The 14,125-nt window shown below is 43.5% G+C and overlaps 1 protein-coding gene across 1 annotated transcript in view; it reads left to right on the top strand.

Annotated features, from left to right (window-relative positions):
- Positions 1-14,125, top strand: part of LOC107114957 (diacylglycerol kinase gamma-like) — a 45,735-nt gene that overhangs the window by 16,560 nt on the left and 15,050 nt on the right. The window contains exon 5 of the mRNA XM_015416564.1: positions 4,877-4,967. Within this exon, the coding sequence (XP_015272050.1) occupies positions 4,877-4,967 (91 nt within the window). The remainder of the gene's footprint in view (positions 1-4,876; positions 4,968-14,125) is intronic.

The raw sequence follows: 14,125 nt of genomic DNA, 5'->3' as shown, positions 1-14,125 counted from the left end.
GCCGTAACATTATATAACCGTGTATTTCCAGTTCAGATAATACTCAGCCTGATGGGAGATGGGAGAGACAGCAAGAGCGTCACTTGCCTCCTGGGCCAGCCAGCGTGGCTGCTCTGCTTCTGGTGTCACCTGCTATTCTGGGGAGGGTGTGACGTTCAAATGAGGCCAAACCCAACAGATATATAAGCTCATTGTGGCCAGTGTTTTCTGCACTGTGCAGTTTCCCCATAGCTGGCATGCTGCTGATATAGCACACTGGCAACAAGGCTTCCACACGGCAGGTTTCCCTGCTGCTGCCCCCCAGGAGCAGCCATCCCCCTGGGGAGGGGAGTGAGCTCACTCAGTGGGGATATAATGCTGCAGAGCCGGTTATCCAAGGTGACATTTTCTCCAAGGGGAACTGAGCTTTGTAGTCTGGAAATCGGTTGTAATATCAGGAGAATTCCAGGCCCCACCTGGAGACCGGTAACTAGAGTGTCCAGATGGATATTCCACCCACAGCCATCCCACAGTTTCCCCTTTAGACTAGAGAAAATGAGGTTTGTATTTTATTCCAGTGAAAAGGATGGGGAAGGAAGGAACAGGTTCCATAAACGTTGTGCCCATATTGGGCCCAATGTTGTCTGGACTCTCCTCTTTACTGTGGGGGCTTCCTGCTGTCCATGCAGAAGGAAAGCCCCTCCTGGGGCCAGGCTTTATCATTCTTGTCAAGTCTGTCTCACAATATTTTGCACACATTTGAAATGCAGCAGATTTTGCATTTTTTAAATGTTTTGAAGTTTTTAAATGTTGGTTTCTCTCTGTTTATTTTATTTTATTTTGGTTTTGCGTTTGGAATTTGACTTTGTACAGTCCTTATAAAAACACCCATCTTACTAATTGAAGCCAGAGTCTTAAACACCAACTTAAACCAAGAGCTCTTAAGGAGATATAAATATCAATTCCCTGCTGCTATTGCACCTGCTGTCTGTCTCTAGGAGGAAATGAAAAAGCTGCCACTCCAGAGGTATGGAGCAAGGAAGCTCAGCTGCATGACCTGGCAGACTGGAATTCAGGAGAGAACCTCATGTTCCCATGTCCCCCCACCCCCCGTCTCTTGGAGGACAACTAAGAAGCTAAAATGACTGCCCTCCTCTACCCCTCCAGTGAATGGAAGCTCCTAGTGAACCCATTATTGCTTTTGAAGTATTGGCTGCATTGTAAACAATATGCAGGAAGCCCAAGTTGTTCTCTGCCTGAGTGAGCATGATCATGCTGAGTTTGAGTTTCTGGCATAGCTATCAAGATGCTATCTGGACAGCTGCCTTTTGTGGTGCTTCTAGCTCAGCCCAGAGCATGAATTTAGCCTAGTTGCTTCCAACATGGCACCTACCTCCAGCTACCTTAGTGGTACTCAGTAACTGATTAGAGAGCATAGATTCAGGTAGGTAGCCATGTTGGTCTGAAGCAGCAGAACACAGTTTGGGTCCAGTGGCCCTTTTAAGACCAACAAAGTTTTATTCAAGGTATAACCTTTCATGTGCACACACATACATCTTCAGATACAATGAAATGGAAGTTACCGGTCCAGACATATAGGTAAAGGGTGAGCAGTAAATTAGCATAGAGCATAATGAAGATGGTTAATAGATGGAAGGACCAAACAGGAATAACAAGCTTAGCCAATATGGTTACCATTTGTTTGGGTTTAATTCCAGGGGAAAACATAGTAAAGGAAATAAATATGTCAAAATTGGAGATTGATGGGCAGATATATCCTTAATTGTGGAATGTTGAGAATAATTAACTGAGACCCTGTTGTTACGCTCCATCTGTCTCCTCTCAAGCTTGGAGGCGACCTTACTGCATCTTCTTCTTTGAAGTGGGGTGATTGGCTGTGTAGAGTATTTCCCCTGTTCCCCAGGCCAGAGAAATACATTCCAGTCTACCATTCCAAATTACATTACATTCTATTATTCATTACATTACAATCTACTATTCTAATCTACTGTTCCCAATAAGAAATAAAATAAAGAGGATATATATATGTGTGTGTGTTTGTGTGTGTGTGTGTGTAAGGATTGAATGAGGTTAGCATATGTAGTGAGATAAGAAACTGCATTGTTTTCCATTGTTTTGAGTGCTGTAATAACTTGTAACTCAGCAATTTCCCTTTCTAGTCTGTTCCTGAAGTTCCTTTGCAATAAAACAGCAACTTTGAGGCCACCCATTCAAACAACTCCTCACCCACAGTAATACAACATCTTGTTTGAATATAGACATTGGTACCAGAGCTTGCAGTAAACCCAGATGCCAACTTTGGTGCCACATACACCCAGACCGAAAAAAGAAGAAACTGTGAGGTAACTGCGCTAGAGAATATTTAAATAACGATCACAAAATTTATACCAAAATGTGTACAAAAAATCTACATATATAAATGCACGAAGGCAGTTGAAAATGGTGTAATTGACGATGATCTTCGGAATGCTTGAAAAAATCTTTTTATTGAATTTTTGTATGTACATGTACCAGAGATTCTTCACATAATATTGTTATTGCATATGATTTATTAAGGCTTTCATCCACATTCGGAAGAAGAATAGTATCGAAACGATAGAACATTCCGGAGATCATCGTCAATTACACCATTTTCAACTGCCTTTGTGCATTTATATATGTAGATTTTTGGTACACATTTTTGTATAAATTTTGTGATCATTATTTAAATATTCTCTAGCGCAGTTACCTCACAGTTTCTTCTTTTTTCGGTCTGTTCTGTGACTGTGACCATCATTTTTGAGCCACATGCCACATACACCCAGACAACACAATCACTGGACCTGACAACATCAACTACACCACCTCAGGCTTATTCACTTGCTCATCTTCCAACACTGTATATGCCTTTAAATGCCAACAATGCCCTTTGGTTCTCTACATAGGGTAAACAGGTCAAACCCTATGCCAAAGGATAAATGGACCCAAATCTGACATCAAGAATCACAAGACTGAGAAACCTGTTGGAGAATACTTCAGCCTTCCAGGACATTTAATGGGTGACTTCAAAGTAGCTGTTTTCTTGCAAAGAACAAATGGTAACCATATAAACTAAGCTTGTTATTCCTGTTTGGTCCTTGAATCTGTTAAACATCTTCATTATGCTGTATGCTAATTTGCTGCTTACCCTCTACCTGTATGTATGGACTGGTAATTTCCAGTTCATTGTATCTGAAGAAGTGTACATGCACACGAAAGCTTATACCTTGAATAAAACTTTGTTGGTCTTAAAGGTGCCACTAAACTCGAACTTTGATTAGAGAGCAGCCATCTTCCTTGGAGCCTTCCAAATAATTAATGATACAACTAAGGACAGAAGAATGATGTAAGCCACTTTGAATCCCCATTGGGTAAAAATTTAGCAAATAAAATAAATAAGATTTTTTAAGATTAGCCCAGTTAAGTACGCTGTTATGACCAATTTGTTGCATGTAATTCAGCCGTCATTGTTTCTTCTCCTTTTGCTCAAAATAACATATTTTCCTTGTTCTAGGTATGCTATATTTTGCTCCTAGAAATACGTTACTCTTCCCACAGATAGGATACCCACCACAATCTTGGTTACCCAGTGAAATGTAGCTGGCTGTGAATGGTGAGGGGTGACACTTTTTTCTGCCCAGTACCCAGGCTTCTGTGGCCCTGTCCACACTAGGGGTTTTGGGCCGGGAGCGGGACGGATCGGGGGCGGAGCAAACGGGCGCGATCCCACAGCAACATCTGGGAATCGTTGCCTGCCCGTCCCCGATCCGTCCCTCCCGTCCGAAAACCCGCACTAAAAAGAACCACCTACCTAGGTGGTTCTTTGGTGTAGAGCGCTTCAATCTGGGCTGTGAGATCGCCGGCGCGTCCTTGCGCCGGCGCATCCCGGCCCCCATCCAAACTGCGCATTCTCGCGCATGCGCAGTTCGGCATCCTCCCCCCTCCCATCTGACTCTTCCTCCCTGGCATCTGATCGTGCCGGGGAGCGACGCGCCGTGGCTCAGGGGATCCGTGGGATCCCGCCGCGGTGTCTCAACTTTGGTGCGGCTTTTAAAAGCCGCACTTTCCCCTGTGTTTTCCCTGCCGTGTGGCAGGGGCCTGTGTAACTTTTTCAAGGTTTTTGTTTTAAATCCTTTAGGAGCTGAGACATATTCTTCAATATACCACTTCAACGTGGTAGAAATCTTCTTTCCTTTTTTTAAAAAAAATGGCAGCCACTAGCAAGTTTCCCACCTGCAGCAATGCCCTACTATTACATGAGTTGTTTACATTAATTTTATTTCACTGTTTGGATGCTATGTGCTCAGCCTGTCCAGCATCTACTGCATATAGAAACATTTAAAGGGGAGAGCAACAACAGTATGGCTATCCCTCCACAGCAAGTCTCCTCCCTGCCATCTCTTATACCTGGATTGGATATCATGTTCTTGTGTTTGAAGTGGGATTTTTGGAGGTACCAGGCAAGAATGATATGAAAGTGTCCTTTCACCAATTGTCTTAATAAGCCCTCTAACTTCATTTGATGCACATGGAGCTTTGGTCCTCTGTTAATGTTTCAGAACTGGCTGCCTCTGTTCATTATACTTGAATCTTTTCCCAACTCATGCATTGCAGACTGCCTGTGTATGTTTTATGATACAGCCAGATTAGTTTGATCGCAGAAGAGTCCTGTTTTCTGGGAGGAGAAAGATGGTCTGTCCTAGCTGTTTCCAGTGGCACTTCTCTACATATTAATGCTGCATATCTTTTGCAATAGAAACCAAGTTCAGCAATTAGTAGGTTGGACAGCATGTGCCCCCCCCCATTCTCATTAATATCTCCCTCTCTGATGTCCCCTTCTCTATGTTCTCTCTGTCAGAATGAAGAATAAACTGTGGTATTTTGAATTCGGTACTACTGAAACCTTTGCTGCCACATGCAAAAAGCTCCATGACTATGTAGAGATTGAGGTGAGTTTCCAGCTGTCTCTGAACCACAGCTCCTATGCTGCGTTGGCATTTGTCTGACATCAAGAGGAGCTTTCAGCATTGACTGTGGTCCATTGTTTTCCAGATGCTGTGAGTAATGGCCAATAGAAGTAACTTGCTTGCTGTTTTTTATTTCTTTGAAATACTGTTTTCAGAGCTGATCCTTTGTCTGCCCCTTGGAAGCTGCTTGAGATGGTTCCTCTTGGTGGTGGTGGTGGTGACTCTATGCAGCACCCATGTAAAAGCAGCATGGAGCTGTTACTGCCACTACCCAGAAGAAGAAGAGTTGGTTTTTATACCTCGCTTTTCTCTACCCTAAGGAGTCTCAAAGCAACTTACAATCGTCTTCCCCTCCTCTCCCCATAGTAGTCACCTTGTGAGGTAGGTGGGGCTGAGAGAATTATGAGAGAACTGTGACCAGTCCAAGGTCTCCCAGCAGCCTTTGTGTGGAGAAGTGGAGAATCAAACCCTTCCCCACTTACATCCAACATCATTTTCTCTTCCTGCCCCCATTGCATCCATTTCCTTCTGCCACGGGTAGGCTTTTAGCTGGCTTTTTAAAAGCTGGTAGCAGGTATATCAGTGTAGAGTCACAATACTATAGCAATATACCTACTACCTATTCTTTTTAAAAGTCCTCCAGCTATACAGTGGGAGGCATGAGGGTATAGGAAGGAAAGAATGGAAAACTCCCTATGTGAATGCTCTGTATTCATACCAGCAATAAGTCCACAATGGGAAATTGTCAACACGTGGAAGCAGACAAAGGGTGATTCTGCATCTAGCATTTGTTCCACATTTTCTCAACTGGAAGGAAAAGGTGCAGCTCAAAACCACATTCAAATACCTTGGGGCAATGCCATACTGACTGCAAGGTCACCCCTAAATGGCCATAAATCTATGCAAAAGGTACCATAAAACCCGATGATCAAAGAAAGTGAAAGCAGCATGCAATGCAGAGGGGAATTCCTGTTCCAATGTGGATTTCGTAAAACAGCAGAGGGAAAAGCCAGTGCAGCATTGCCCAAAGAGAATCAAAAGATCAGCACTGAGGGCTGAATCTACCTTCCAGAAGGCTCTGCTTTCTGCACCTCTAATTTCATGCTAAGACACCAGGCTGGGAGCAGTGGAAGTCCCACTGTGGAAGCAGCCTTTCACAATGTCTCCGATTCTGCTTGAGCCTTTTTGATTGGGGGGGAGGGGCAGATAACGACCAACATTTATAGAAGAAGAAGAAGAAGAGATTGGATTTATATCCCGCCCTTCACTACCCAAAGGTGTCTCAGAGCGGCTTACAAACTCCTTTCCCTTCCACTCCCCACAACAGACACCCTGTGAGGTGGGTGGGGCTCAGAGAGCTCTTGACAGAAACTGCTCTTTTTCAAGAACAGCTCTTATCAGAGCTACGGCCATCCAGCCATGTGCAAGTGGAGGAGTGGGGAATCAAACCCGGTTCTCCCAGATTAGAGTCCACGCACTTAACCACTACACCAAACCAATTTGTTGTGCACTGTTAGTTTTGTGACTATCATGTAAAAGAGGGTACAATAACCACTGAAGTTTTGTAGTTGTTTTTTTAAAATTGTGAGTACTTTGTGTGTGTGTGTGCGCGCGCGCGCGCATGCCTGGAAGTCATGGTTGACTCCTGGCCACCCCTAGTGGGGCTTGGATGTTTCAGAGCGGTGGCTTGCTATTGCCTGCCTCTGTGTACTGGCCCTGGTATTCTTTGGAGGTCTCCCATCCAAGTTCTTCCCAGGGTCGGCCCTGCTTAGCTTCTGAGATCCAATGAGACTGGGCTTGCCCCTGGGCTATCCAGGTCAGGGCATAGTGTTGTAGTTTAATGTGACAGCATGTAACGTTTAATGATCATTTTAATTTTAAAAATAAAATTTGAAAAGAACATTCACAAAATGGGATTGCCCATGAAGGAACACCCCCCCCCCTCTCTCTTGCATGGTAAGCACAATATTAATAGAAGCATTCCATCCTTGGGGGGAGCACCACATTTTCTCCAGTACAAACTGTTGTGTTTTGAATGCTTCAAAATGTGATATCCTGCAACAGAAGCACAAGACAGCACTGGAACCACAGAAAATTAATACATATGTATTCGAAAAAAAGAATACCTGAAGGATTTTTAGAACAGGCAGCACAGTCCACACCACTCTAGTCTTGAATGGCTAAGAGGGCTTTATCCACATGTCACTGGATATTGTACTTTCTTTGTGCTGTCACTCAAACCAGATTATCCTGTGTGGACAAGAAATCTGTTACAAAGGGTTGCAATAGTGTAATGATAGTACCATGTTCAGTGATGTGTGGATGCACCCTCTGTGAGGGACAGCGCAAAGGAAGCATATTTTCCCAGGCCATAAGCAAGGCTACTTGGATGAGATCCAGTATGGTGTAGTGCTCAGAGTGGCTCCATGAGACCCAGGTTCAAATACCCACCCTGCCCTGGGCGTTTACCAGGTGACCTTCGGCCAATTACACTTTCTCAGCCTAATCTTCCTCACGGGCTTGTTGTGAGGATGAAATGGAGGATAGGAGAACAATGTAAGCCTCTTAGGATCCACACAAGGGATAAAGGAGGGCTATAAATGAAATCAAATAAATATAAATAAATACCTTTGGAAGATCAATAAAGAAATCCTCTTTCCCAGCTGTCACTGCCAGGGAGGAGAAGTAGAAAGGAGGTGCATTTGTTTTACATGTGTTTTAGCTGCAGCCACTGCCTAGAAGGGAGAAATCTTTCCAGCAAACTTTGCCTGCTGAGATGCTAGGAGGCACCTCTTGTTCCTCTAAGGATTTGTGACTTCCACAGCCTCAATGAAAACAATCGTCATCTTATTGCTAATTAGGGAGCTGGCACAGTGTCATGCTTCTGGCCCACAATTATAAATATGAGCCAGTCTTCAGACTGAACACATTGAAATATGTTCCAGTTAACAATAATCTCCTGTTGCTCCCTCTTTGTCAGTATGTAAACAGAAGCTTTTCTTCCCCACAAACATCTGGAAGCTCCAGTCGGTCATTTAGCAACATCTCGGGTTGGCTGTGACATCATGAGATGCTCTGGGTACGAGGAGGGGGCTGATTTATAGTGAAGGAAGCTCCTGTTTGCATACAGATACCGAAGGCAACAGTGCTGCAAAAGAGAAAACAACCATAGATACAGAGAGTGACATTTTTAAAAGTTTGTACACATCCTTGATGGATTCTCTCATCTGGGCTCATTTCCTCTCTGAAGAGAGTTTTGGAAGACGAGAATTATGCATTCCCCCCTCCTCTCTCCACAGCTGTACTTCAGAGCATAGCTAGAATTACACAGTGTGTGCTTAAACTCTGTGCCTGCGCACACAGCCATCTTTGAGTTACATGGAAACAGCCTTTAATGAGAGTGAGGAGGAGCATGAACCATTTTGCCCGTGGTTGCTAAGAGAGCTGTTACTTTACAATTTATATTGGGGCTTTGGTAAGGTGTGTTATTGGTAAACTTCCTGCTTTCTTTATTACTAAATAAACAAGCCTTTCATTCATTAATCACCAAAGTTAGAGCACTTAAGTGGGTGCACAGTCCTAGGCAGACTTTGCCAATTAATATGTTGCTCCTGTCAAATGCAAACCATCAACAAAAGAAGCAGCAGCTCTGGGAAGGGCTGACGTAATGATGGGAGCTAAATTTATAGTTATTAGAAGTGGCATCACCTACCAAGAGTTTGCATCAGTGCTGATTTGATAGTGTAAGTAGTGGGAGAATTGTCTTCAGTGCCCAGAGTGAAAAGCTTCAGCCCATTCCAGCACCACTTCATGATGTTTCAGCCTGATCTGGTCCTCATCCATATTACTGGTTAAGGACAGGCAAGGTCTGCTCCAAAAAGCCCACATCCATATTACTGGTTAAGGACAGGCAAGGTCTGCTCCAAAAAGCCCACATGTGAGCATTGCTGATTTATGGCTCATTTCTGCTTCCCTTTTCTATAAGTTCCATTGACTCTGCAGCTCCTATTTTGCTTTCTGCCCATGAAGGGAAGGAGACAAGTGTCCTTTTCTTTCCCCACTTCCCCATTGTATTTGTTCCAGTTAATGTGCCAGTGTAGCATAGTGGTTAGAGGGTTGCAGTAGGAACTGGGTGATCTTGGGCCAGTCACTCTCTCTCAGCCTACCCGACCTCCCAAGGTGGTGGTTTTGAGGATTATGAGCTGTCTTGTATCCCCATTCAGGAGAAAAGCAGGGTACAAATATTTAAATAAATAAATAAAACAAATTTATCCTCTTTCAAAATATTACTTCAGTTTCTGTGAGAATTAACATTCTCCTGTAAAATATTATTTCCTTTCCTAGATTGCCCAGAAATTTCCATTTTTAAGAAGCTCTGGTTCTCTGGCTACCTCGTACACATCAGCTGGGCTTGGTTTCAACCCTTGTGACACTCCTAGTAATTGCACATACTGTCCCTTCAGTTACAGTGTGTTTATAAAAAAAAAAAACAGCAGAAAAGAAGATTCTACAACTTCTTAGGGAGGCTTCCTTGGGTTTGGTTTGGTTTGGCTTGGTTTTTGACTGAACAGTGCTATTACTTCCTATGCCCAGCACACCCAGTGCAACAACAGATGCAGCCCCAAATGGCATTCACCTCCCACACTCTGCATAAACTGCTGAGATTGTATTCAGTTATAATCCACTATAGCTCCTACCAAGATCCTTCTAACCTGGGTTACATCTTCTCCACATTGGGTATACCTATCCATGTTTCTTGCCACTTTGTGATAAATTATGTATGTTTCCAGTTAATCTTGTGTTATCGGGAGGAGCCCATTTGCCAAAGTCAGTTTGAATTGCGATAAGAAAAGTGTATGCAGATGTCATGACCAGATGTCATGACCACAGGGTTCCCCAGAGGTCTCCCATCCAGACACTGCCAAACCTAGATCTATTTGGCATCGGCAAGGAAGCCTTTCAAGGGCTTTCCAACAATCTCCTGGGACTGAGTGCCCCCCCCTCCTGCAGATAGTAAACTAGATGTCAGAGCCGGAGCCTACCTTCTTCCTGAGACACTATTTTTAGTTTTTTTCGTATTTATGTACTTTTAGGCTCCCAGGGGGAGGAGATGTATATTGTTGTTTTTTTAATATGGGAAACATTTAATTATGTAACAGAAGCAGTACAAGTTTTACCATTTCATCTCCTGGTTGTGAGAACTAACCTTCAGGGAAGGGTGTGGAAGGAACGAACTGCTGTTTTGCATATGCTGACTTGAGGGTTGAGCATATGTTATTGCTGCTGGACAGGAAGTGATTGATATCTTCTATTAAATATGACAGCCTGTGCTATTGGTAAATAACTCATTTAACAAAGGCAATCAAGTTGCTCATGAGATTTACCAGCAGATCTCAGTTTTTCGACATTTCCCAGTAGCCTCCTAAAAAAACCCTACCAGTAAATGTCAATTGTAGATGTTTAATATAATATGTGTGTTACTGCTTTTAAAAAACCCTATTTGGGTACTTGCTTATCAGGAAATGTGCTTCTGAATAGATCTGTCTGCTTCCTGCTTGGAAGTCTAGTCTTATTGTTGGACTGGGATCTGGGAGATGCTTGTTCAAATTTCCACTCTCCTGTGGAAGCTCATTGTCACTGGTTGACCTTGAGAATCAGTCTTAACAGGGTTACTATCTTAACATGGTTGCTGATGTAAGGATAAAGTGGAGTGGGGTTCCCATTGTGAGAAAAAAGCAAGATATGAATATCTAAAGAAAAAGAATTACTGGGAGCTGCATCATTCACTGAGATTTTGGCATTTACCAAAATATCCAGAACCAGACCTCAAGAAAGCATGAGCACCAGGTCCTCAGGAATGACATTAGGTCAGAGGTCCCCAACGTTGTGCCTGCCGAGAGCTTTCTTGGCACCAGCCAAAAGTTTTGAGAAAATGGGGCTTTTACCCAGCAAGGCTTTCGAGTGATCATTGGAGATCCGATTGGCCATACAGATTTTTTTTAAAAAAGGACTGAAGCTAAGCTCCAGCAGCCATTTTGTGGCTGGCCCTGCCTCTTGCAGCAACCATTTGTAGCAGCCATTTTGTGGCTGTGCCCACCACACTATGTCAGAATTCAAAAAGTGTTTGCAGATTCAAAAAAGTTGGGGACACCTGCATTATTTATAGGGATGCCAGGCTCCAGGTGGGACCTGGGGATCCCCTGGAATTACAGCTCATCTCCAGACTCCAGAGATTAGCTCCCCTGCAGAAAATGGATGCTTTGGAGGATGGACTCTATGGAACTGTACCCCATTGAGGTCTCTGTCCTCCCCAGGCTCCATCCCCACATCTCCAGGAGTTCAACCTGGATCTGATGACCCTACCCCACATCCCCCACTGGTGACCGGCGGGGGGGACCTGGCAATGATAGCATTAGGTCAATAACTTGGTATAGTTATTTATTTGTTTAAGCTCAGGGCTGCTTATACAGTTGGTACAAAATTACCAATAAAACCACATACAATCAGTTAAAACAATTCAATACAAATAACATCATAAAATCATAAGGTGCTAGTGCTCATTCAGCTACTTAAGATGGCGTTCTAAAAATGTTTGTAAACAAACAAATTTCCAGCTCAGTGGTCTTCCCAAGTCACTCGATGGCATGGGGCAGACGTTAAGGCAGAGGGCCGGGCTCACTATAGCCTATAAGCAAGTAAGGAGAATTTAAGTGAAGCGTTGAGGAAAGGCTCCGTTTTCAGAGCAAGGAGGCAGTGAAAAAGTGTTCCAGTCAGTATAAAAGCGGATATTCAGGAATAGTTTAGATGTAAGGAAGCCATAAAAATGGCCTATTTCTGATAGTATGAGCTATGTAGAATTTTGTTTCCCTTTTCCTTAGAACTGTTACCTTTGAGTCTGCTTTTGGCTTGCCTCTGCACTGTGAGCCAACCAACCTGCCTAGCAAAATACAAAGCTGTCTTTCAACAGAGTGGCTGCTTTTGAAGATTCCATTTTCTACAATGTAATAAGGCCCCATGCCTGAGAGGATGAAGTCAGAAGTGGAATGAACAAAACAAACATCTCCACCAGAAGCATTTGGGGCATTCTGCAGGAGGCAATGTTTGATTGATGCTTGGCTTCACGAGGATTTAGCCAGAGATTTGGTTTTCAGTTCCTGGAATCCATTATGGAACATGTGAAATTAAGACCACTTCTGAGCATGTGCAGAGAGCCTTTCCCTCCCACAAATAATAACAACCAGCCTCTGTTCTCCTAGGATTAGAAAGATGGACCTCTGGTTTAATTAATGCCAGTTTCACACAGGTTTGAGTCCCTGGTTCAGAATTAATCACTGGCAGTGAGATTGTGCGAAGTATGTTCAGAGACAAAAAAAAAATACATAAAAGAATCCTTTTTTGCTAGTTCTATTCTCTAACGTTTTGTAAATTCCATGCTGTAGATCACTGCATGTCTGGGTGTAGAAAAATGAGATGTCCCTGGATTAATAATGGTAGAAATAGGTGACCAGCATATCCCAATTTTGAATCCTTTGCAAGTATACATTCAGGAGATGGCAATCTCAGGGCTGCAGAACGTCAATCTGGCTGCTTTTCAAGCTGAAAGTAACAGTTTGCCCTCCCTCTGGCTCCAGGCATCTGTCATGAGCACAGAGAAATGGCAGTTTTGTTTTTGGAAATTGGCATCAATTACAGTATAGGCTCCTGGAAATGAAGTTGGTTTTTTCCCCAGCTGCAGATTTCTACTTCCAGTCTCCCTGCCAACAACCCGTCAGCTGCCCCTTCTCAAAGAGGCCATTGTAGCACCCTGGCAGAGAAACAAAGGCGGGTTAAAGAGGGAAACACACATGCTGTCCATTGGGCGTTCAGTCCTGTGTTGTGTGAATATATGGCATCTATATCACATTATGCAGCCTGCCAGGCCTCCCCTTACAAAGCACAGAGGACGGTCGATTCTTATGCTCCCATAAAAAAACAACAGAACTGACAGAATTTAGCTTGTTGGCAACCTTCTTGTCTGAAGCACCACCCACCTCCCTATTCAGACCAAAATAGGTTTGAGGGTGGTTTTTTTAAATGTAAATTTCTGCTGCTGTCTTGATACTCTTTCAGGGTGCTCAGAATTTCTCCAGTATATTTGTAGCAAACCTCCTGAAGTCAGCCCTCCCCCCCCCCCATGTAAAGATGAATCAGACACGTTGCTCAGCTGTTGTTCTTTCATGTTTGGAAGCCAACAGATCCAAAGAAACAGGGCACTTCATACCGTCATTTGTGGACTGTATCCAGGCCCCACAGGAGGCTTGGGATACCCCAGCATACTCTCCTGGCAAGCAAGCAATGGGAGGTGGGAGTCTACAGCTAACATGTTTTTCCTTTAGAGTCCAGTAGCACCTTTAAGATCAACACAGTTTTATTCAAGGTGTGAGCTTTCGTGTGCAGAGCACACTTCGTCAGACAATGAAATCGAATTACAGAATATAGTTGGATAGAGAGAGAGAGTGGCTTGTTAAATTAGCATGCAAAATAGTGGAGCTGTTTTTTAACATTAAAAGAATGACAAGCTTGGTTTCTGGTTAACATCTGTTTAGGTTCAACTGGGGGGGGGCAACACTGGTAATAAATATGTTAGAATTGGAGACTGATGTTCCCTAAATAGTGAGAATCAGTGATGTTCTGTGTAGTATATTGAAAGTACATGAATCGCCGTATTGACTCCCCATGTTAAGCTCGAGCCCGAGTAAGACTCCTCCGAACCGACATGCTATTGGTCACTTCACAACAGCGACCAATCAGGATTGCACCAGTTCCCTGTGAGAGAAAGACTCTAATTGGATGTTATCCGCACAACCTCATTGGTTGTTTATTGTACAGAGGCGTGGCTACGTTAGCCTGGGAATGTTTAAAAGGAGCAGAGGTCACAATGTTAAACTGTTCTGGTTATGACTTATTCAAGCGCTTGTTCGAACCTTCAATAAAGCTGTTCACTTTTGCTGAAATCACTATCCGGATCTTTGTTAGTGGCGATATATCATTCTGTAATTCCATTTCATTGTCAGACAAAGTGTGCTTTGCATACGAAAGCTCACACCAATGGATTCTAACTTTGTTCTGTTGCTTCAGACCAACATGGCTGCCCACCTTGA

Source organism: Gekko japonicus, unplaced genomic scaffold (genome assembly GCF_001447785.1).
Source record: "Gekko japonicus isolate JY-2015 unplaced genomic scaffold, Gekko_japonicus_V1.1 scaffold3477, whole genome shotgun sequence".
Lineage (NCBI taxonomy): Eukaryota > Metazoa > Chordata > Lepidosauria > Squamata > Gekkonidae > Gekko > Gekko japonicus.
The sequence above is the reverse complement of the archived record's forward strand: the minus strand, read 5'-3'. Positions and strand labels throughout refer to the sequence as shown.